The sequence below is a fragment of the Loxodonta africana genome, chromosome 1, assembly GCF_030014295.1.
Source record: "Loxodonta africana isolate mLoxAfr1 chromosome 1, mLoxAfr1.hap2, whole genome shotgun sequence".
NCBI classification, from domain to species: domain Eukaryota; kingdom Metazoa; phylum Chordata; class Mammalia; order Proboscidea; family Elephantidae; genus Loxodonta; species Loxodonta africana.
In genome coordinates, this window is record NC_087342.1 from 180,669,939 (window position 1) to 180,695,253 (window position 25,315).

The 25,315-nt window shown below is 37.5% G+C and overlaps 1 protein-coding gene across 1 annotated transcript in view; it reads right to left on the minus strand.

Annotated features, from left to right (window-relative positions):
• Nucleotides 1–6,043: 6,043 nt before the first annotated feature.
• FRK (fyn related Src family tyrosine kinase) overlaps nucleotides 6,044–25,315 on the minus strand; it is a 104,798-nt gene continuing 85,526 nt past the window's right edge. Inside the window, exons 3-8 of the mRNA XM_003404277.3 lie at nucleotides 23,193–23,356; nucleotides 21,369–21,537; nucleotides 15,021–15,179; nucleotides 8,635–8,816; nucleotides 7,396–7,561; nucleotides 6,044–6,990 (exon numbers count right to left, since the gene is read on the minus strand). Coding sequence (XP_003404325.1) covers nucleotides 6,779–6,990; nucleotides 7,396–7,561; nucleotides 8,635–8,816; nucleotides 15,021–15,179; nucleotides 21,369–21,537; nucleotides 23,193–23,356 — 1,052 coding nt within the window. The 3' untranslated portion in view covers nucleotides 6,044–6,778. The remainder of the gene's footprint in view (nucleotides 6,991–7,395; nucleotides 7,562–8,634; nucleotides 8,817–15,020; nucleotides 15,180–21,368; nucleotides 21,538–23,192; nucleotides 23,357–25,315) is intronic.

Below are 25,315 nucleotides of genomic sequence, written 5' to 3' on the forward strand. Positions count from 1 at the left end.
TGCGGCTACCTTTTCCCTGGAGTTAATCAGTGAACGCCTTCTCATCCTTCAAGCCAAAGCTAAACATCACTCTCTCCACTTCTCCGCCAAGCCTCAGATTCTGTTATGAGTACTCGTTGTTTCCTACAGCAGCACCCCACATTTCTCCTTTAGAATACTCAGCACAACCATATTGGAGGACTTATTTATGCAATTTTTGTTTAATTTCCTCATGTGGCAGGACACTATTTTATGATATTAATTGCTGTGTTTTTCCAAGTATTTTCTTTTATGCTTTGGTCCTCCCCCATAAGTCCTCTATACTATGAGGCATCTAATATTTAAAGGAAGGATTATTACAGTTAAAAAAAAAAAAGAAGAAGAAAAACAAGAGTCCAATTCTTTGCTTCAGAGTTTTAAAATCCAAGGCTTTCAAAGTGCAGTGATGAGACTGCTGGTTCATCCATCCAAACCCATCACTCTAAAGACTAAAGATTCCCAGGGTAGGGGTGGGGAGGGGGTGGGGAATGAAGCAACAGGGATGTACGAGAGGTTGGTAGGACCCTGATCAATTTCCCTGTTCTGTGGTGTGAGAAGGGTGAGGAGGGGGACTTGGAGATGGTTTGGGGGACTCTGAGAGCAGAGAGTATCTGATCTGTATTTCAGAATAGAATCTGAGGAGGAGAAGAGCTTCACAACGTTTCCTCATACCTAGCACAGTGCAGGTGAGAACACCTCATGGCTGTAGGAGCATCTAGGCAGATGCATCAATGCCTTCATTTGGACCCAAGGGGAATGTGGAAATAGATTAGAAAAAGTCTTTCAACTAGGTCACTTCAGATTAGAGAGAAGACATCTCAGGATGGCCACATTGCTAGTTGATGACCCAATACAGCACCAGAAAATTCTTCCTCCAAAGCCTTAAAAAAAATTAGAAATAACTGAGATGACTGACTATGTGCCATTCAGAAATGGGGTACTCCTATCTCTAAAAACTGAGATTGGAAGCAATAGTTGCTTTTTTTTTTCCTCCTGTAGTCAGGAGACACCTCTCCTGAGGTCAGGAGTCCAAAGCTGGCATTGCAGGTTCCCTGTCACCAAGATCTCAAACTTTACTAAGAAGTGATTTTCATCTCTAAAGTTTTCCTCATGAGCTGAGATGGCTGCTGAATATAAGTGACCCAGGTCTGAAACAAACAGAAAAGACAAAAAGGGGCACATGCCAGTTGTATGTCCAACTCTTGTGAAGCCCTTCTAGAAGTCCTACCAAACAACTTTCTCTTACATCTCTTTGGCAGTTTGTCATACTGTGGTAGGTTGCATGTTGTTATGATGATGGAAGCTATACCACCAGTATTTCAAATACCAGAAGGGTCACCCCGGTGGACAAGTTTCAATGAAGCTTCCAGACTAAGACAGACTAAGAAGAAAAACCTGGAAATCTACTTCCAAAAATTAGCCAATGGGTTAATATTATTCCAAAATTAATCCTATGTGTTACAACAGAATATTGTCCAATATAGTGCTAGAAGATGAGTATCCTAGGTTGGAAGGCACTTATAATGCACAGTGGCTGTAACAATGGTGTTGAGCAAAACCAACCACCATGAAGGTGGTGCAGGACCAGGCAATGCTTTATTATGTTGTACACAAAGTTGCCATGAGTTGGAGCCGACTCAATAGTAACTAACAACAACGGTGAAAGAGGCTTGGAAGTGTAATCTTTTAACTCAACTCTAATATAACAGCTTCTCCTATTGAGGAAAGGGAGAATAGAAATTGGGTAGCAGACGGCAGACAACAATTTAATTTTAAGAGAGAAACGAAAATGTAAAATTGTGCACATTGATTTGTAAGCTAAATTCATACAACCCGATTTGTCTCCCCTGATAACTTAGAACTTAGAGAAAGCAGGATCCATTTGTCTCTTGTTCACAATTTTATCCAAACACCTAGCCCAATGTCTGCTACTCAGTACGCAATCAAAAAATATTTGTTGAATAAGTAAGTAAAAAAAGTAAAGAAAAAACAAATGAATAAATGAGCAGATACGGCTTTCCATCACTCAACATCACTGAGAATTCTTTGATGTTTCAATGTGGTGAGATAACCTTTAGTGCTATTTATTGAGTATTTCTGGTGCTGTAGCTCTGGCCACATGGTGGGATTGCACTTCTAGGACTCCTGTGTGAGATAGGCCCATGTGATTTTGTCCAATCAGTTGTGAGCAGAAGTGACATTTTTACCTTCTGGATCCAGGGATTTAATTGCCAACATGACACCCACCGCAGCTCTCATTCCCACTGCCAAAGCAACTGGCAATGTAAGAGATTGCGGTTTCTCCATTGTCCTTAGTCTTTAAGTAAGGTGACACAAAGCTGACCTGAAATGAGCATACGGCAGAAGCAAGATCATATTCCCTTGATTCACAGAATTACTTCCCCCATCATATAAATGTAAGCTCTTGTAACTTAGTCTCCTGAGGAAACATTTTACTTGCTGTCAGGAAATCATTATAAGACAATGTTATATGACTTGAATTCCTTGTACGCCAATGCACAAACCTGATACTTAAGAAATGTTTGAGATTGGTTATCCTTTTCTGAAAGAGCTGATTATTTTCTTAGAGGACAAAAAAGATGTTACATTACAGTCTATAGCTCCAATGCATTTACTAAATTAACTCCCCAGGCTAGAAGAATAAATGCAAAATATTTGGCCATCTCTTCCTTTAACCTTATAACCCCAGATGTAGACAGCAGCAACTGAATCCAAATTGAAGGCGTGTTAAAGGCTCTGAAATTTAGGGTTTGCATATTATTTTTGCTCTCCACTTTGTTTATAAATGTAATAAATAATTTAAGAGATATACCAACATCACTTCCTTTACATAAAAAAAAGAAAAAATCGAAGAAAGTTGAATGAGGCAATGCAGGCAGTGAAGAGATGACATTGTGAAAACTAAAAAATCACTGGAATCATGGATTTAAAAAACCAGTAGTATTCACTGTCAAATTTTCCAGCTTGTTTTTTTATTCTACAACACTGAATTTTTACATCACATTGAAGACTATAGGACAAAAGTTGCCCATAATGATGCCAAGGAATACAAGAGCCAAATCATCTTTCTAGTTCACATAATTTATCTCTTCAAAGGGTCTAGAAAAGTCACCCCAGACACACTACCAGGAGGGCTGTTTGGTCCAGAAATCATAGGTTCAACTACACCATGAAATACATTATCACAGGTATGGCATGTGCTTGCCAAGCCGCTGAGAACCAGCTGAGCCCTGTTTCCTCCAGGACTCTACAGCTGGGTGACAGTATTGGGTCTTTTCAAAGGCACTGGTTCCCTTTGGGTTATCAAGAGTTGAAAGAGTTTGGGCTACTCATTATTCAAACCATATTGTCACCATGCAGACATGTGTTATGAGTAGAAAGTGTGAGTGAGCCCAGTCTATTATTTCCCCAAAGGCCTTATGGTTCTTGTATCCTTCTGGCTTTTTGGTGTCTCTTAAGACTGTCAATACCTGAAGCCTAGCTTGCAGGTTGCTGAACATTTTGACTTTACCTTTGTTTCTGATGACAAAATATTCAGATTCCATGACTATTACAATCCACCCTGTGACTCTTTTGGCCCTAGGTAATTTAAACCTATTTCCTTCCTAAACTTTCTAAAAGGAGGCTTAATGGAATTTTGAATTTTTTCTATTACAAAAAATTCTTAGGTTCATATGAAAAAAGGTTTGAAGCATCACATGAAATGATGTATTCTCATCCCTCAACACTACCTCCAAATAACTGAATTACATAAATAAAACATTACGTAAAAAGTACTTTGCTACAATTTATGGGAGATAAATTTAACAAGAGCGGGCTCATAGTAGGAAAATTCAACTTATCTTTTCCTGATTCTTTTATTCTATAGAGGGAGAGAAATTTGTGTCAGTTTTAAAAAAAAATCTATTACTGCTTCTCATAACTGAATCCATTATTTTTCTCCATGATCCATCAGGTAAAAACAAGAATAATAGATTGCTTTGACAGAACCTTAAACATAAACGTCCCCAAGAATCAAACATAGTAAGTTAACCAGGTTTCAGGTGGTACTAAAACAGGAAAGGATAACCTTCCTTATGCATTTCAATATCAGATCTTACTAAAAAATGTATTATTATTAGGTATGCAAAAAGAAATCCTATAGTAGCTGAGTCTTCACAATGAAATGAGAATATTTCAATTCATTTCTGTATATGCCTAAGCAGGATACACCTTGAAGAATGAGATGTTTTCTTTTAATTTTTAGTAACTGATTATTTCTAATTTGTTCCTTAATTGCATTAGACTAGATGACTTTATGCAAATAATTGAAGTTATACATATCAACTGATAAGATGATTAGTGTTGTCCTTACCTTATAAGTATTTTCTGTTCATAAAAGAATCAAGTGGCTCTATAATCTTTAGATTATAATGGAGACATGACCCATGCTAGTCTGAGGTCTTCATAAAAGTTTGAGTTTATATGCACAAACTTACAAACACACACATGTATAGCTAGACGATAGCCAGATAGCTAGACAGACAGATGGACAGATATTAGCAGCTATTTCATCTCCTGGAATTTTTTCCTTAGCGGACGCCTATTTACATCCATTCTTCCTCAGTTTTATTCACATAAGCAAGCCTTTCCAGTTTGCCTCCAGAGGTGACCATATCCCTAGCTTTAGTTGTAGATCATATCCTAAGCCACTCAGCACATAGCATTCACCTTGAGTTTATTACTGGTCTACATAGGGTATATGACCTAAGTTTTCACAAACAGGAAAAGAAGAATAATTTATATTTGAGCTTGGGAGAAATGCTTCCTGTTTTTTGTTTTTTGTTTTTTTTTTCCTGCTAGATGAAAAGTACAGGAGCCTCAGTGGCCACTGGCAGCCATCTTGTGACCATGAGATGAGGACAATGCTGAAGATGGCAGAGGGGAGAGTTGGAAAGAACTCGGTCTTTGTTAACATAGAGCTGCTAATGGTGCATGCTTGGAGCCTCCCTACTTCTCGTCTTCCAGTTGCAAGAGTTTACAAATTTATTTATTACTTAATCCACTTTGAATTTGGGTTTCTATAACTAAACAGATGTGCTCTATTTCCCTTTAAAGAAAGATAGAATATACTCAAAATATCCTGTTTTCTCATGGCTTGTTTCATTCATCTTGCTCTACTTCAGAAGATCTTTTAATATGTATATGATTTTGAAATCATTTTTGAGAAGTTTTGGTATTCATCTAATAAGGCACGGAATTAGATACACCCATTGCTTAAGAAGATGGTAGCTTTGTAACAAAGGTTGATGCAATTTGAGAGGAGTAAAAACACTCTTCTTACCAGACCAAAAAAAAAAAATCAGTTTCATAAACAACATCAGATATTATTCTTACCCTCTAGATCTCTTACAAACTTTGACCTCATTATGGATTGAACTGTGTCCCCTAAAATATGTTGTAAATCCTAACCTCCATGCCTATGGTTATAATCCCATTGGTAATTGGTTCTATGTTCATGGACAGGATTAGTGTGGGGTGTGTTTTGAGTCAATCTCTTACAAGATATAAAAAGAACAGATTAGGATAAGCAAGTAAGCAGAGATAGGGGAAGACTGATGCCAAACCACATGCATATCTCCAAGGAACCAGGAAACAGAAGCTGAAGAGACAAGGACCTTCCCCCAGAGGCGACAGAGAGAAAAAGCCTTCCTCTAGAGCCAGGGCCATGGCCATGAATTCAGACTTCTAGCCTCCTTAACTGTGAGAAAATACATTTCTGTTTATTAAATCCATCCACCTATGGTATTTCTTTTATAGCAGCACTAGGTAACTAAGGCACCTGTTGTAGTTAATTTAAAATTCTGGCCTATATGCCGAAGCCCACCCTCCTCCTCCCCAGTTTTTTAAATTATCTGGGCCATAACAATCCTACTCTTCTCCTCTCATTTCCCTATACTATTTTGATACGTATTTCTCAGGCCTTATGTGCTATTAGGTGTTTTTCATATATTTCCATAGATAATAACTCATCAGTTTTACAATCTGATTCTTAATATTAAGAGATTAAAACTAATGTAGATTATTCTCAGATGACACATACTGCAGTATAGAAAAATTCCATCATTTCCTTTTACTAAATGAGAGAAATTTTATTTATTTATTCTCAACAGCTGCTTCATTTCTGTATGCTTAGGAAAAAAAAACATGTGCAATTGCTCCAAGTACAATCAAGTCATTTAACGTGGTTTTACAATTATTGTAGTCACAGGATATTCTAAAAGAGAGAAAAAAAAGAAAAAAACATCAAAGCACAGGTCCTGCTGTGCAGCAAAGCAATCAAATTCCTTCATAATAACAGCCTGCTGGAATCCAGCAATTGGAGGAGTAATGAATAACCACTCTAATCAGTAAAAAGGATAATGCTACAACAGTAACTGAGTAAAAACTGACTATTATCTGTTGATTCCCTTGATCAGCATTTCAAACAATAAATAGAAATGCAAGTATCTTTTAAATTAAAAGAAAAATAACTTTGGTTAGCTTGATTTGCCAGGCAGTGAGAAAATGATACATTGTCAACTATCCTGCAGCACTGCCCAGTCAATAAAATGTTCACATAATTTTTTTATAATACCTGGCCAAAGTCTCACTTGAATATGCCAAGATAAACTGATTTTACAGTTATTTGATGAGATTGTGTTTTTTTGGACTGATTATTTTATTTTTACTTCATTATTTGCTATCCTTTCTGGGGCGTTCATCTTACGAAGTTATCTGTATTTGAATATGAGCAGTCTGTTTCAAAATAGTCCTCAAGTTTGCAATGCAGCGTCTCAAATGTCGGCCGCTCCTTAGGCTCTGCGTTCCAGCATTCCATCATGATGTTGTAGAACTGCAGTGGACAGTTAGGTGGTTGAGGGAGTCTATAGTTTTGACCCAACATCTGGATTACCTGAGCACCTGTCATACCTAAAAAAATATAGAACGGAACCAACAAAAGAACAGGTTAAAGAGCAGAGGCTTCAATTCATAAACACTTAAACTCTAAGTTACAAAGCAAATTGATTTCCTTGGTGAAACTATGAATTCTACCATATCCTTTTCAGGCTGCAGAAAAAAATAGCTGCAGAGATTAAGCTAAATCCTGCAGCAAGTAAGGTCCATAAGATTGCAATTCAAGAGCAAAGAGAAGGATGCGATAAACCACCTCATTAACGCAAATGATCCTCATCAAATTTTATCTATTAAGCTCCCACAGGCACATTGTGTGGTCGGTCTCATAACTCTGGCCTCTAAGTCTGGGGAAAGCAGTTAAAGTCACACCTAAGTAAGTGACCTGCAGCAGAAAGGCCTGCTTCAGAATCAATTACTCACCACTATAAGGCATTTTGCCGTAAGTAATAATTTCATAAAGTAGGATTCCAAATGACCACACATCAGACTTAATGCTGAATTTATTAGAGCGAATGGCTTCAGGTGCAGTCCACTTCACCGGTAGCTTTATATCGTGTTTAGATTCATAGATGTCTTCATTATCCACCTGCTAACGAATTGAGGAATCAAGCGAAGTTAAAGTGATTTTTTTTTCCTATCACCCTTGTTCATCTATAGCGTCCTTCACATAAAAATTTAGAGGGAAGAGATTCAAAATGAGTTTTATTCAATGGATAATTACAGTAGAAATTCAAATCTGGCATACAACACTGAAAAATGTGAGGGAAGTCATTAATAAAATACTTTACAGCCTACTATGTGCCAAGAATAGCACCAAAAGAGTGCTTTACTACATATGGGAGAATTTTACATGATGATACTGGCTTCACATCCGGTCTTTAGCAAATAAAAGCAATGCCTATCTGTTTTCTGATTTACTGCTGGTATAGAAGAGCCCATGACTTTGATAATTACCACAAAACTACTTTCTCATACTGAAAAAGTAGGATTCAAGTGATTTAAATTAATATATCGACTCACTGGGGTTCTAATAAATTTACATAATAAAAATATGACAAATTAGTGATGATCAAAAAAGAATCATGTATTGGTTGTGCTTCATGGCCCACATGTCCGTATTTTTAGGGTACAACGTAGGGATTAAAAATTAAACTCAGAAAAAAAACACCTAATATTACATTTCCTATGTCAGTGTCTTTTGCCCTTTTAAAATATTATGTCATGAAATGGAGTAGGGGAGATGAAAAAGCCAATAATTGCTGAACAATTCTGGCAGCATGCAGATTAGTCTGACATAAAGTGAGCAAAAGTGGGCAGGGTAACCCACTGTCCAAAATGTACTGCTTTTTGTAAGGGAATAGAGGCAGAAATATAGGTAGCCAGACAAAGAGAGTTACTGTTACTAATTGAAAAATCAAAACAAATTTTATTACATACTTTCCAATCTGGTTGGTTATTACTTTTACTATTTCTTTCTCCTTGGTGAAGAAAAATGAATAGGCAGGTAACTTGTTTGTAGAGTCTCGGGCTACTGAAGTGGACTATGGACCACAGAACTTAAAGAAACATCATTTTAAGGGATGACAGTAAATCTATTTGTAACTGGTCTGTTAACCATTGATCCATTACAAAAATTAATTCAAACAAAATTAAACATACCTTAAAAACTCTTGCAAGTCCAAAATCTGCCACTTTGTAAATATTATGTTCACCAACAAGAACATTTCTGGCAGCCAGATCTCTGTGGATGTAGTTCTGGGACTCCAGATAGGCCATTCCGGAGGCAACTTGTGCGGCCATGTCTACCTGTTGAGTCAAATGAATTTTTGATCCAGCATCATCTAGGCAGTAAGAAAAAAAAAAAAAAAAGTGATTTCCTTCAGAAAACATCTGAACTATTGAAGTGAATTCTGAAAATTTTGATGAATGAGGTATTGCTGGCATTAATTGCCATGACACCATTTTGTTGAGCAAAGAAATATAATCAACACAAATAATTTCAGTTCCTACAAAGGATTAACGAGGCAACAATTTTCAGAATCCAAAAACACTCCAAGGCTGGGGTCCTCCATCCCCTGAATGAGCATTACACAGAAAGGAACAACCATATCACATGATCCAAACATAGCTATAATTATCTGAAAGAGTACAAGTATTGCCATTTTCAATACCCTACATGGCTACCTCATCTCTTATGGACATTGCTGCATGAATGCCTCCATATTTCTTTCAAACACTGCATGCTTTGTTTTATGATTTGAGCTTATAAAACCATACTAATTTGCCTGGTTCTCCATCATGTTGTTCCTAAAAGCTAGTTTGCTAAAAAAAGTGACAGGTATATCAGTGGCTATATGACGTGTATATTACACTTGTATTTCACTAAGCTTGGTACGTTTTTGGAGTTCCCTTTCTTATTCTTTTAGAATAGGTTACTCATCTCTTCAAGCATGGATATCTTTTGTAGGCATAGCTTCTAGTACTGCTCATCCTGTAAAACTAAGTGTAAGAAATTTATATAGTAGGGTCAGTTTGATCATTAGTAGAGGGGTCAGTACCAATATTTAGAGTGGGCAGAAGAACAGAAATCTGACTGAAAACTGAGAAGAATCAGCCAGAAGAGTAAGAGAGGAGAACCACGAGAGAACATCATATCAATTAAGGATTTTGAGAAACTCAGATTATACAAATAAATCCAATAAGATAAAGACTAAAATACATCTGCTGAATATGATAATTATGGATTCATTTGGTGACCTTGGTGGCAGAAAGAACAGTTTCATTGGAGACAGAGTACAATGGGTTGAGGACCGAAAGGGAGATGAGGAAGTGAAGACAAGAGGAGCGTTCAGGTGATTAGAGCAGCTGCTGACACCTTGATTACAGCCTTTTGAGAGACCCTGAGCAAGAAGACCCAGCTAAGCTGCATCTGGATTCCTGACCCACAGAAACTGAGATAATAAATATTTGTTGTGTTAAGCCACTAGGTTTTGGGGTAATTTGTTACATAGCAACAGATGACTAATATTAACATTAGGAAAATGAGATGGATGCTAAGCATACGGTTAAAAGCTTGGACTATAGAGTCAGACTCCCTGGGTTTGAATTCTGACCTAGTCATTTTGAATAAGTTACTTAGTTTCTCTATACCTCAGTCTCTTCAACAGCAAAGTAGGGATAATTATAATATTTACCTCATAAGATTATTAGAAGAATTAACTAAGTTAGTATCTTTAGTATCTATAAAACACAAAAAAGTGCCTGGCACATAGTTAAGTGCTATAAAGTGTTTTCTAAAGAAAAAAAAAACTAAATATATATGCTCCTCTCCTACCACTATCCCATGTGGTTGACTTCCACTAAGTCACCGCAATTAACATTCCGAAACAACTCTATGAAGTAAGTATTGTTATTATCTCCATTGAATAGGGCTTCCTGCTACTCAGGAACCAGTAGCGTGTTATAGACTGTGTCTGTCAAAGGCTAAAATCTCATGCTGTTAAGAGCTATTTTACACTTCCTAAAACTGAGCTTCCAAAAGTTAGAGGTTAGCGGAGACTTCCATACTGTAGTTGTATGAGGTGAAAGAGTATCTCATTGAGAGCATTCCTGTCTACTTGAGTCCTAAGTGAACTATGAGAACGATGGGCAACACGCAAGGACTTAATTTATAAAAAAAAGAAAATGTTATTTTTAAGGAGTACTTAAATTTCTGACATGTATTAGGTGCTCTGTAAGTATTTATCAAAAAGAAGATAACTCCAATTAACTAAAAAAAAGTTGCATATGTTTATTCTCTTTAAATTTTAGTAAGAAACACCCGGCATCAATTAATTGCCTTCAGTTCTAAAGTTTTTTGACAACCTCTTTTCATTTTAGAAGAATTTATTATATATACTATATATGTAATAAATTATATATAACTATAAATACATATATTAAATAAATATATATATAATAAATTAGGGACTGCAAAGATGGTTCTATAGAAAACTAGATAGTGTTATTTCAACTGCCAAATACAATACCTAATTCTGTTACAGTGGACATAAAGGTTTTCACTGACAGGCACAATTACTGAAGGAAATTGAGTAATACACATTTCCTGTCTTGAAAGTTCAGTGGCCCAAGGACTGCCTAAGTAAACCCAGAGCAGGAAGGAAGAAAGGAAAAGAAAGAGGCATACAGTATAAAATGATCAGTAGTTCAAGAGAGAAAACAAGAAACAGGGAAGGGGAATATGAAGAGTCAGTAGACAGCGATTAAATTTTACAATTTAGAGGGTGACCGGTGAAGGTCTTACCAAGATACAAACATCTGAGTAAAGGTTTTCAGAAAATGTGGACACAAACTTTGTGGATAACTAATGGAAAAATTTCTAGATGGGGTAACAGCAAGTGCAAGGACTTGAGGCAGAAATATGCCTGGTGAGAATGAGGAATAGCAAGAAACCCAGTATAGCTTATGAAGAACGAGCAAGGGGAAAGTTGTAAGAGATAAGGACAGAAAGGTAATGGAGGGCTGGGGTATATAGGACCTAATGGGTTATAAAGAGATGGAAGTCACTAAAGATCTTGAGGTGAGGATGGTCATGACTGGATTTACATTTTAACAGGATTTCTGCATTGAGAAGAAACTGAAGGAAACCAAACAGGGAGACCAGTTAGTAGGCAATTTCAGAATCTAGGAGAGAAGTGATGATGGCTTGGACCAAAGTGGGAATGTTGTTGTTGTTGCTGTTGTTGTTAGGTATTGTCGAGTCGGTCTCCACTCATAGTGACTCTAAGTACAACAGAAATGAAACACTGCCCAGTCTGCGCCATCCTTCTCAATCGTTGTTATGCTTGAGCTCATTGCTTATCATGATGTTGCTTATTGACCCAGTTGTGAGGATTTTTGTTTTATTTTGAAGTGTAATCCATACTGAAGGATCTTTGATCTTCATTAGTAGGTGTTTTTCAAGTCTGCTGTTCTTTCAGCAAGCAAAGTTGTGTTATCTGCATATCACAGGTTGTTAATGAGTTTTCCACTAATCCTGATGCTGTGTTCTTCACATAGTCCAGCTTTCTACTGGTTGGTATTTAAAACGCTGTTAGGCAGCATTAGAACTTTCAGACTAAAAAGCATAAATATACTATTGCTTTATTTTCATATCTGCTTCCTGCAGTCAGAAAAGACTTAAGGACATAGTGAAATTTTGATGTTTAGTACAAATGAATATGTTAATAAATAACAACATAATAGCCATTAAAATGAGATGTTCAAAGTAGTTGAGATCAAGTACTGAGAGAAGAACTTACGTCTGGAAAAGTGACTTTTTCTATTATTTCTTGAAATGTCAGAGTGGGGTTGATTGAGTGCGCAGAGGTAAAGAGAGGCGAGAAGAATAATACAACACAGATTTTAGAAAGATAAGAGTATGCTCTGATTTCATGGTGACTTATGAAGCTAGTAACATTAAATTGCAAAACTGGGTTAGGAGGAAAAAGAACATCAGATCTATTAAATGCTATTAAAAACAAAAACATACCTAGCTCACTTGCATAGAGATATCAAATTTAACACTATCAGCATGTTACCTGCAAGGATTAGTGCCATAGAAAGACTAACCTCAGCAGTATTCCCAGGGACCAAGCATGGGGAGATTCTGGGTCATCTCTCACAAAAATACTTTGTCAAGGTCACTCAGAACATTTACACTGTTAAATCTAATAGTCAATTTGCGATCTTCAGACCTATCAGCAGCATTGATTTGATGGACACGTGCTCCTCCAGAAAACTCTTCACTTGGCTTCCAGGACACGTCACTCAGTGGCTTTTCTTCCTTCTTTTCTTGTTGGTTCTTCTCAGTCTATGTGATTTTCCTCATCTCCCAGACCTTTCAATACCTTAGCATTCCCCCAGGACTCCTTTGTGTCATCACTAGTTCCCTTATTAATCTTATTCAGTCTCATTGTTTAACACCATTTATATATTCACAATTTCCCAAATTATGTTCTTTCCTTACTTCACACTTGTACATTCAACTATCTTCTCAATTTTCCACACAAATGTTATATACACCTGAATAATGTAGTTATGCTATAATAACAAATAGCTCCCAAATTCCAGAGGCTTAACATAAGTGTTTATTTCTTGATCATGCTACATGTACAATATATGTTGGCTGATAGCTTTGCTCTATTGATTACCTTGGCAGCGGGAAGAGATATAAATAGTCTCACCCTGGCCCTTAAAAGCTTATGACCAGAAGGGACAGAAGGAACTTCTCTGCCATTTTTATTTTGTCAAATCAAGTGAAAGGGAATAGGGAAAGACAATCCTCTAAAGTGCCTGAAAAGAGAATAAAGTTTGCAAACAGCCCTAATTTCTACCGCATATGTCTATTAGATACTCAAAATAACAGGCCCATCTCCTTGAATTCTCTCCTATAATCTGCTATTCTTGTAGTCTTTCCCTAACAATATCAATGCTTAGACCTACTATCTTGAAGCCATCCCTACTTATTCTCACATTCCATATCTCACCAATCAGCAAATCCTTTTGGCATGCCTTCAGAATATATCCACTATTTTACCACTTCTCAACATTTGTACCCATCTGTCAGTGCAAACTTGCATGTTGTTACGAGGCTGAGCAGGTTTCAGAGGAGCTTCCAGACTAAGACAGATTAGGAAGAAAGGCCTGGAGGTCTACTTCCAAAAATCAGCCAGTAAAAACTCTATGGATCACAACTGATCATGGGAATGGTGCAGGACTGGGCAGTATTTTGTTCCATTGTTCATGGGGTCACCATGAGTCAGGGTGATGATTGATGGCAGCTAACAGCAACACCTTGTTTGCTGAAAGTGAAGAGGACTTGAAGCACTTACTGATGAAGATCAAAGACCGCAGTCTTCAGTATGGATTATACCTCAACATAAAGAAAACAAAAATCCTCACAACTGGGCCAATAATCCCATAAAAAACAATGAAAAGATTGAAGTTGTCAAGGATTTCATTTTAGTTGGATCCACAACCAACGCCTATGGAAGCAACAGTCAAGAAATCAAACAATGTATTGCACTGTGAAAATCTGCTGCAAAAGACCACTTTCAAGTGTTCAAAAACAAGGATGTCACTTTGAGAACTTAAGTGCGCCTGACCCAAGCTATGGTATTTTCAATTGCCTGATATGCATATGAAAGCTGGACAATGAATAAGGAAGACCGAAGAAGAACTGATGCCTTTCAATTGTGGTGTTGGTGAAAATATTGAATAAGCCATGGACTGCCAAAAGAACGAACAAACCTGCCTTGGAAGAAGTACAACCAGAATGCTCCTCAGAAGCAAAGATGGTGAGACTACATCTCACATTCTTTGAACATGTTATCAGGAGAAACAAGTCCCTGGAGAAGGACATCATGCTTGGTAAAGCAGAGGGTCAGGGAAAAAGAGGGAGGCCCTCAACTAGATGGATTGACACAGTGGCTACAACAATGGGCTCAAACACAGCAACAATTGTGAGGGTGGCACAGGACCGGGCAGTATTTCCTTCTGTTGTACATAGGGCCACTAAGAGTCAGAAGAGACTCAACAGCACCTAACTACAACAAAAAAACAGTAAAAAAACCACATACCCAACACCTAGGGTACCACTCCTCTATTTCTCCCAAAGCATTTCATGGCCCTAATTCTGGGCCGTAGCAAGGGTTGGTCTGTGAATATCATGTTCAATTTCTTACTGAAGGAAACAAAAGATCATGCGGCACATCCATTCTTCAATTTCCTACATTACACTTAAGTACTCTGATATGTCTATTGTGAATGATTTGTTCTTCCACTACATAAATATTTTTCCTCCCTTTGAATACAATGGATATAGCTTATTAAAGAGTAATTGAGCCATTCAATGTTAAGCCATTCATTCTCTCAGATATGCACATAGTAAATACCCTTTGGGTTACAGAAGGCTTGGTAAATTGACATTTATATATTAAAAAAAAAAAAAAGGACTAAAAAATTCCTCTTTTTTTTTTTTTCCTTTTATAAAGTCTTTAGCTTACTTTGGAGATATTCTTGCAGACTTCCATGTCTCATCAACTCTGTAATAATATAAATTGGATCTTCTAAAGTGCAAACAGCATAAAGCTGGATAAGCTTTGGATGTCTTAAGTTCTTCATTATCTGTGCCTCCCTCAGGAAGTCACCTGGATCCATTGAACCTGAAACAAGAAGAAAGGGAAATCACTTTATGTTATTGAGGCATTCCTATCCACACAGTAGCCTGGTGGGAATCGCCAAGATTACTTCCTGTCTCTCAGTAAAGCAAGAGCTTCAGTGCCACAAATTTTCAGCATTATCACAGAAAAGAATCAGTTCAGGGCAACCTAATAACTGGATGTGCCGGAGCATCAGCAGTGTGGAGTTTATGTGCTATGACCTGTAGGTGAAGAAAAGTTGATTCAAGTCCATATGAAAAATGAAGGAAAAAGGAAAGACTGGCAGTCTAATTGATAAAACAACACAGAAGTCTTAGGAGCAGATGTTCTACTAACATGAACATGAGAGGACACTAAATGTTTAATTACTTGCAGCCAGAGCTTTTCCATCCAGCAGCCAGGAAAGACTGATAGCTGCCCTGTCCTCAGTGCCCACTGTGTGAACAGCCAGATGACCGTCCTTCTGCCGTGTTTATATCTTTAATTCTGTAGGGACATATGGTGTAGGCCAAGTAGAAAACATTCGAGGGCCACCTCCAAAACTTAGTTTTTTTCACCAGTTTTATATGTTTAACCTAAAGCCCAAATCCAACATTTTCTCCTATATTATCTTATTGCTCAGTACAGTCTTAATAATTTGACCAAATGATGAAGGAGACAGTATCAGGCCTATTTTGAAGCCTCATCTACAATTAAATTATATTTGAAATGGTTCAACTGTGACTCACTGTGCAAGGTGCCAAATAGTTAACATCAAATAAAATCCAAGAGGAGGAATGATCCTGGGGCTTTACATTTTTTATGTAATATAAAAATATTTTATTTCATTTAGGATATGATATTTATGAGATATTATTGTAATGGAAGGAATATTGTCATTACCCATATTAATATTCACTATGGATCATGCAAATATTTCCACGGATGGTCAAAGAGACCACTCCATTCGCTATTCTTCCCATGCTGCATACTTCACAATTTACATTGGACTCAGGTATGGACAAGCTTTGTCTAAGTAACACTTGTGACCTGATTATTAGTGTAGAGTGAAGAAGAGTTACATGTGACCCACAGATCATTTCACATAGAGCATATAGATAGTCTTTTTAAGAGAGTGACTTTTTAAGATGTCACGTTAAGGACTAAGGTGAGCCTGACCTAAGCCACGGTATTTTCAATCACCTCATATGCATGTGAAAGCTGGACAATGAAAAAGGAAGACCAAAGAACCGACATCTTTGAATTATGGTGTTGGTGAATAATACTGAATATACTATGGACTGCCTAAAGAACGAGCAAATCTGTCTTGGAAGAAGTACAGCCAGAATACTCCTTAGAAGTGAGGATGGTGAGACTTCATCTCACATAATTTAGACATGTTGTCAAGAGGGATCAGTCCCTGGAGAAGAACATCATGCTTGGTAAAGTAGAGGGTCAGCAAAAAAGAGGAAGACCCTCAATGAGATGAATTGACACAGTGGCTACAATAATGGGCTCAAGCATAACAACGATCATGAGGATGACACAAGACCAGGCAGTTTTTCGTTCTGTCCTACATAGGGTTGTTATGAGTCAGTGCTGACTCGACAGCACCTAACAACAACATATAGATAGTCTGCCCTTTGGTCAGGCTCAGTTGAGCTCTGGATTCTGGATGAATCTCAACTCTGTCATTAGCTTGCTCTATGATCTTGAGCAGGCTAACAAATCTCTCTGAGCTTCAGTTTCTTCATCTGTAAAATGTGGCTAATAATCCTACTGACATCACCAGGTCACTATCAGGATTATAGCAATACCTGGTACATAAGTACCTGTTATGGATTGAATTGTGTCCCCAAAAATGTGTGTCAACTAGGCTAGGCCATGATTCCCAGGACTGTGCAATTGTCCACCATTTTCTCACCTGATGTGATTTTCCTATGGGTTGTAAATCCTACGTCTATGGTGTTAATAACACAGGTTTATAGGCAGTTGTGTTAATAAGGCAGAACTCAATCTACAGGATTAGGTTGTATGTCGAGTCAATCTCTTCTGAGATACAAAAGAGAGGATTGAGCAGAAGGGGACAGGGACCTCATTACTACCAAGAGAGGAGAGCCAGGAGTGTGTGCATCGTTTGGACTCGGGGTCCCTGCAATGAGAAGCTCCTACACCAGGGGAAGATTGATGACAAGTAACTTCCCTCAGAGCTGACAGAGAAAAAGCCTTCCCCTGGAGTTGGCACCCTGAATTTGGTCTTCTAGCCTCCTAAACTATGAGAGAATAAGCTTTGTTTGTTTAAGTCATCCACTTGTTATATTTCTGTTATAGCAGCATTATATAACTAAGACAGTACCCAATAACTGATGACTATAATTTTTTATTATTAATATGCATACCCTTGGTAAAACCAAACAGATCAATTATAAGCATTTTTTCACAGGATTAAGAAGTGAAGGGCAAGTACTTAATGAAGGCAAATAGTGGCATGGCTCTATTATCTTTTTTATCATATCTTTCTGAGCTTGCACAATTTCTTCTCTATTATTAGTTTACTCTGAAAAATCAAATAGGATTAAATTGTTTAATCATAGTAGCAAAAACGAACTGAGAATAAAAGAGGCACCTTAACTATAATAAAGTACTTTTTTTCTCTGTTGGTACAATTAGTTGGGACTATGGTTAAATATGGATGTAGTGGGACCCCGCCCTCCAAAATAAAGAATCTGATTCATGAAGATTCCAATGACAGCAGCAATTGTTATCATCATTCAGATAATTTATATACACAATATGCTTCTACGTTAATTCTTTGGGTGGCCATCAAATTCACGGACTGTAAGACACTCAAATCATTCCCAAATCAGACTACCCTCAAGAACTGAAGTCACAATCTGTCATGAGCCTCTGCAGGTGAAGGCTGCTCAGAGCACTCCTTGGTGACTACACAGTTTATAGCTGACCAGCTGCACAGCGAGGGAGACCCAATCTCAATTCAGCTAGTAATGCAACATTAAATATTAATTTTTGCCTGTGAAAGCTACTGTGGGAGTTTATTTCAGGCTCATCTTTATTGTGTAGTAGTCTGCTAAGCAATAAATAGCTGCTAAGATTGATTAATGGCCCCAGTAAAGTGAAGACATTTAGCCAATCACCAAAGCTGTTTGCTGCTATTACACTGTAAATCAATAATAATTATTCCTGTTGGAGAGAAAACTATTGTGGCTTTTTTTTTTTTAATATAAGAAATATGATTTTTGTTCTCTTTTGACCTCTAGAGGGCCTTCCTTAGAGAGCAATGTTTGGATGGATAGTCAGCTGCCTCTTTTTGGAAAAGAATGATAAAATTGGGTGAAAAAATTCAATCTCAATCGTCATGACGAGATTAAATTTAAAAATGTATACACACAGTGATTGTGAGAATCTCAGTGATAGCTTGTCTTCACCTGGAGTACTCACATGGCATCTAGCCACTTAAAAGTTCTTCTCTGTTTTTTCATCTGGCAGGTGTAGATGCTGGGACTGAACTCCTGTGCTAGGAAATTTGCACTTCAGTGGTCTGCATCTGTCAGCAACCCCACCGAAGCTAACATTTGTCAAGAATGCACTGCATATACTTTATGTACATTGACTCAATTTGTCCTCATAAAACCCTCAGACGTAGGAACTATTATAATTCCCATTTGCAGGTGATGAGATTCAGAAAGGTTAATAAATTGTCCAAAGTCACAGATGACAGAGCCAAGTTTGAACTCAGGTTTATCTTACACTAAACTTTATGCACCTAACTATTTAAAACACCTGGTGCCACAGTGGTTAAAGTGTTTGCCAGCTAACCGAAATGTCACTGGTTCAAATTCACCAGCCACTCTGTGGAAGAAAGATGTGGCAGTCTGCTTCCACAAAAATTACAGCCTTAGAAATCCTATGGGGCAGTTCTAATCTGTTGTACAGGGTCACTATGAGTAGGAATCGATCCTACGGCAATGGTTTTTTTGGGTTTTTTATTATACCAGAGGGTCCCAAACTCAGTTCATGGCATCCTCCCTTTTTCTACAATCTCCTGTAGGCCAAACTGAATACTTAATAGTTCTGTTTATTAAGTGGTTAGGTTCAAATAAAATAATAAATATTTGTGTCCAAACAATTTAATGGAGCCCTAATGGCGTAGTGGTTAGAGCTTGGCTGCTAAGCAAAAGGTTGGCAGTTCAAATCCACGAGCCACTCCTTGGAAGCCCTGTGGGCAGTTCTACTTTGTCCTGTAGGGTCACTATGAGTTGAAATCGACTCAATGGCAATGAGTTTCTAACAATTCAATAGTCATTTAAAAAAAATAATAAAGATAAATTGAAAGAAAAAATTTTAATTTCATTCTTAACCACAATTAATTACTAAGGAGATACATATGCACCTACTGGTCACTGCATGTCTTCTCAAATCTTGCAACCAAATTAAACACTGCTATCCTCATTTCGACAGCACTGGGTTTTTTTTGTGGGTATCCTCATTTCCTGTTCCACTTTGATTTTTGTGTGGAGCTTGCTTTTGATCACTCACCCACTGCTGTCAAGTCAATTTTGACTCCTAACGACCCCACAGGGTTTCCAAGGCTATAAATCTCTACGGAAGCAGACTGCCACATCTTTCTCTCACGGAGATGCAGGTTGTTTTGAACCACCAACCTTTTGGTTAGTGGTTACTTCAACCACTGTGCCAAGGGCAGTAGCCACTAAAAACCCAGCTTCACAAAGTATGATGTCATCTAAAGGAGTGTAGCATGATCTATTGCTGAGACAGTGAATTACCTCAAGCTAGGAGTTTGTGCATATTCAAGATGTCTACCTCAAAACTTAAATATCTCACGGCACTCCTGTGAATTCACTGTGGTGGCCCTGGGCACCTTGGCACACAGTTTGAGAACTATGGCATTACACTATACTGTTAGCCTACAGGAACCAAGTGTTCAAGTTGTATCACCAGGTTGGGAAGGCCCAACCTCTAAGAATTCTGGACTAGGTAAACAATGAAGATTCCCAGAGAAGTATGTTTTTACTTATAGTTATTACTCTTACCTATGTTATTTAAAGTAGCTGTAAGAGACTACTGTAGAAACATTGTGCCTTTATAGAGTATCACTTCCACGGGGTGTAATGCAAGAGTGATAGATGTAGGTTGAAATCTCAGCTATATCATCGTTTTTTATTGATCACTTACTACGAACCAGGTGCTATGCAAAGCATTTCCACTAATGACCTAATTTAATCTTCATAATAACCCTGCTAGGTTGACCTTCAGGTCCCAACTGCCCCAAACAGTTTGCTCTTGGTTACTAACCTAAAGGTTGGCAGTTTGAATCCACCCAGTGGTGCCACAGAAGAAAGGCCTGGCAATCTGTTTCCATAAGATTACAGCCAAGAAAACTCTGTGGAGTGCAATTCTACTCTGAAGCACATGGGGTTGCCATGAGTTGGAACTGACTCAGTGGCAACAAGTTTAGTTTTGGTTTTAGGTTGATATTATTATTTCTATTTTAACGATAAAACTGAGGTATAGCGTGGTTCAGCAATTTGCTCAAAATCATATGACTTTTTTTTTAGTTAATCTTAGGAAAGTCACTTAATTTCTATAAATTCTCTCATTCCATCTTTAAAATGGTGAGACTAATTAATGTCTGGCTGAATAAATATTGATAATAAATGTACTTTTACTTGCTATCACAGGGAAAAGGAAGATGGAGGAAAAAAATAGCTTCCTAATTTTCAAATATGACTCCTTTTAGATGGACCATTTCTACCTCTAAACCACACATAGTTAATATTTGATGAAATAGTCCTTCCCTGAATAGTTCAAAGGTTTCATCTAAATTTTTTTTTAAGTATTTTCAGTGAAGCTAGTAAAAAAAAAAAAAAAGGAAAAAGGGGGAAAGGGAACACTAGAGGACTGAATCCTAATTCCTGAGAAGAGGTGCCATGTTGAAATCTTGAATTTACGGATATTTTAAAACTTACTGATGAAATTAAGTTTTTACATTCTCTAGCCTTTATATCTAAAGTCCTGTCCACAGGTTTTGGTTGCCAGAGGCCAGAGAGTGACCACAACACTAGTTGGTTCCAGGTATAGCATTGGCTGTCCTGTGACCTCTTGAACATTTACAGTGGCAGACTGAGCCTATAAAAATCAACATATGCCATGTAAACTTTGAGATTCTCGTACCTGGTTTTAATGTTTTCACTGCTACTGGCGTGGTATTGTTCCATAGACCTTCCCACACTTCACCAAACTGACCGGATCCTAGTCGCTTCAGAAGCTGTATGGAGTTGCGGTCTATCTCCCATTGGTCCACAGTTTTATATGATAAATCAAAAGGAGTCGGGACTTGTATCTGTCTCAGAGAAAAATTAGAATACTTGTAAGAAAAAAGTTAGATTTAGCTTATCTTTCTTGAGAGTAATAGTCTAGGTACTTTTCAAAGGAATCACAATTTTTAAAAGACAAAATATGCTAGATTTTATTTTTACTATTTTAAACCAAAAAATGTTTGTGGGAGAACATGTATCCTTACCTCTTCAAACTCGTCTCCCCCCCAACTCCTGTTAAGTCAGGCACCTTGCTGTCCATCAGTCCCATCCCACCCACCCCATCGTCATTCTCACTTGGATCTGAAATGCTTTCTCTCGGCCTCTTTGTCTAGCTAAATCTTCCCAAGTTCAAAGCCCAATTAAAGTCCCACCTCACCCACAAATCTTTCCCAAATTCTCTGCCCTATAGCATTTCCCATATTTATTATATATTTTACATAATTTTTAATCTTTTTTCATGCTCATTTTCTCTATTTGTTTATTCATTTGTTCAGTAAAGAAATATTTTTTAGGAATCAACTAAGTGCCATTTTGCAAATGAAACAGTCAAGGCCCCTGCCCTCCTGGAACTAACTCATGATCTAGTTTACCATCTAGCACCGGATATTTAACTTATCTCCTCCCACCAAGCCATAAGCATCTTGAGTGTATAGATGACAGGCTATGCATCTTTGTAAACCCTTTCCCCAATCAGAATTCAACAATACTGATTGAATTGAGTATTTTTAGACCATATCATTGTGTCAGGTAAGATATTTCTCAGCATAAGCTTATACATTTTTGTAGGGTCACTGCTGTATCATCCAAGTTATCGATATTTATACCAGAATTGCATATCCATTTGACATTATTTAAGTCAAGAAATTTCCTCCGTATTAGACAAAGCTCTTCAGCTTCTACCGATTCATAAAATTCTGATCAAACATCATCAGGAAGCTTTCACTGATCCCCCGGGTGTAAACCTCAAGGTTGGATGTCTCACTGGACAGTGAGACCTGAATTTTGATGAGCCGCTAAAGGACTTTTAGCTGTAATTTTAATACGTTTACGTAAAATATGAATAATGATAAAAAAAAATGTAGACAAATTTGACATAATGTTATCTCCTCTCTACAAATACACCAGATTGGAAAAAAAAAAAAAAAAGCTGTTTATTTTAAACAACAGTTATGAACCGGGTAATTTCATATTAATATTCTTGTATACAAAGCTAGTTATAATTATATTCTGGCATCTTTTTCACCTCTAGCCAGATCATTAAGTGTTCCAATGGCAGAGTATTATATTAATATCCCAGGGCAAAAAAGGATGTGTATTTGCTGTCTTCAGTGATTGTCTTAGGTCAGAGGTTGGCAGACTTTTCTATAAAGGACAAGGTAGTAAATACTTTAGGCTTTGTGGGCCATACAGTCTCTTCTGCAAGTACTAAACTCTGCCATTACAGTATGAGAGCAGCCAAACATAATACACAAATGAATAAGTGTGACTATGCTCTAATAAAACTTAACCACAAAAACAAGTATAGGCCAATATTGGCTCACTGACCTTAGTTTATTTCTGCCTTGGGAAATTAAATGATAATTTTTCTCTCAACAAACATCACATGACAAATGCTTCAATATCTAAAGGAAAAAGGTTAGCTTCAGAAATAAACAAACATAGTTTCAATGCATTTTACCTTTAAGCATGGTTTTCCCAGCTTGACACACAGGCCGTCACTACTCTTGGTATAGTGGTTCACAAATTCATTCAATGTTGAAAAGGTTACTCTGCGGCTAAGGAAAAACCCTCCTTCATCCAGTCTTCTGATTCTGTAGTGTTTTACAACGCCATCATCTAAAACTAGAACCCAAGGTAAATTCCATTAATAAACTTCTTGCCAAAGCAGTGCAAATTTATTTTGTAGGGTGACATTTTCAACGCATGGAATCAAAGTTCAACAAACCTCTATTTATTTCTTAACTTTTTCTTTTTTTTCAGAAAAGACTTAAGAAAATATACCAGAATAAAAAGGAAAAATAATCGGGAAATAATAATGAAGGAAATATAAGGTTAAAATAAAGGGTTAGGGTTGGAACTAAAAAAATTCATGCTTTGAGGCCTAGTATATTTGACTAAAACGAGCCATAAAATTAGCTCTGTCATCCTAGTAATGCAAAGAAGGAAACAATCCATTTTATTAAGCCCAGTATCCATAAGATAAAATCACAACAGTTTGACTTTTCCTGGCACGGAGACCAGAGTGAAATTTTGCGTGTGAAATCCTGTAACACGGACGCTGAAACTGAATAAACAGTGTCCTAGGGTACTATCCTACAATGTTCAAGACGTTCCACAGGACCTTTCTTTACAGTTCAATAAAAGTCATTCCACATATACAGCTTTCCAGAGGCATTGCTTAATCCAATGGTAAATCTTCCAGCATCTAAGAAATAAAGGGATGTATACCCCTGTTTTTAGGGCCCTGGTGGCACAGCGGTTAAGAGTTTGGCTGCTAACCAATAGGTCGGCAGTTCGAATACACCAGCCACTCCTTAGAAACCCTGTGGGGCAGTTTTACTCTGTCTTATAGGGTCACTACCAGTTGGAATCAACTTGATTGTAATGGGGTTTGTTTTTTTGTTTTTTTAATACACTTTTTTAGGGAGGCTGACTTGCAATGGATTTTATGTTGTTTTTGCCTTTCACCACTGTCATGAATTGAATTGTGTTCCCTCAAAATATGTGTTAACTTGGCTAGGCCATGATTCCCAATATTGTGTGGCTGTCCTCCATTTTGTGATCTGATGTAATTATCCTATATGTTGTAAATCCTAATCTCTGGCTATGGTTAATGAGGAAAAATTATGTCATGTTAAAGAGGTTAAGGTAGGATGCAACACACTTACTCAGGTCCCAGACCTGACTTATATACGGGGAGTTTTCTTGGGGTATGGCCTGCATCATCTTTTATCTTTCAAGAGGTAAAAGGAAAGAAAAGCAAACAGAGAGACAGGGACCTCGTACCACCAAAAAAGAAGAGCCAAGAGCAGAGCGTTTCCTTTGGACCTAGGGTTCCTACACTGAGAAATTTCTAGATGCAGGGAAAAATTGACAAGGACCTTCCCCCGGAGACAACAGAGAGAGAAAGCCTTCCCCTGAAGCTGGCACCCTGAATTCAGACTTCTTACCTCCTAGACTATGGGAGAATAAATTTCTGTTTCTTAAAGCCATCCACTTGTGGTATTTCTGATATAGCAGCACTAGATAACTAAGACACCAACCATAGACTCTTTTTCTGGTAACAGCACCTCAATTTTCCTCAGAGAATTGTTGCTTCTCAAGAACATGTTGGAGGGGAAAAAAAAAAAAAAACAACCTCAAACCCGTTGCCATCAAGTCGATTCTAAGGAAGCTGATGCTAAACCTAGGCTAAGAAAGGCACAGTAATCAGATCCAAAGAAACTGGATTCTACAACTCGTGTTAGAGTGCTTCTGGAAAACAGGAAGAGGCTTTTTGCCCCTACTGCTGAAAGTCAGGAGCTGCTGGCAGACTTTTGCCCCCAGACAGGAAGAACTTGCCTGAAAAGAGAGGCAGCACAGTAGAAAGCTATCTCAGACCCTGGAGAACCCTGGCTTTTCAGCTATAGGAGCCAATTAGATAATTACCTTTTTTGCTTAAACTAATTTGAATTGGGTTTTCTGCACTTCCACTCAAAAGAATATTGACTAAAGCCCTTCACAGCTATTATATCACTTAGCAGAGCTATTGATAAGTATTGAACAGCATTTACCAGGAATGCAGCTATTCTGAGTTCCTTG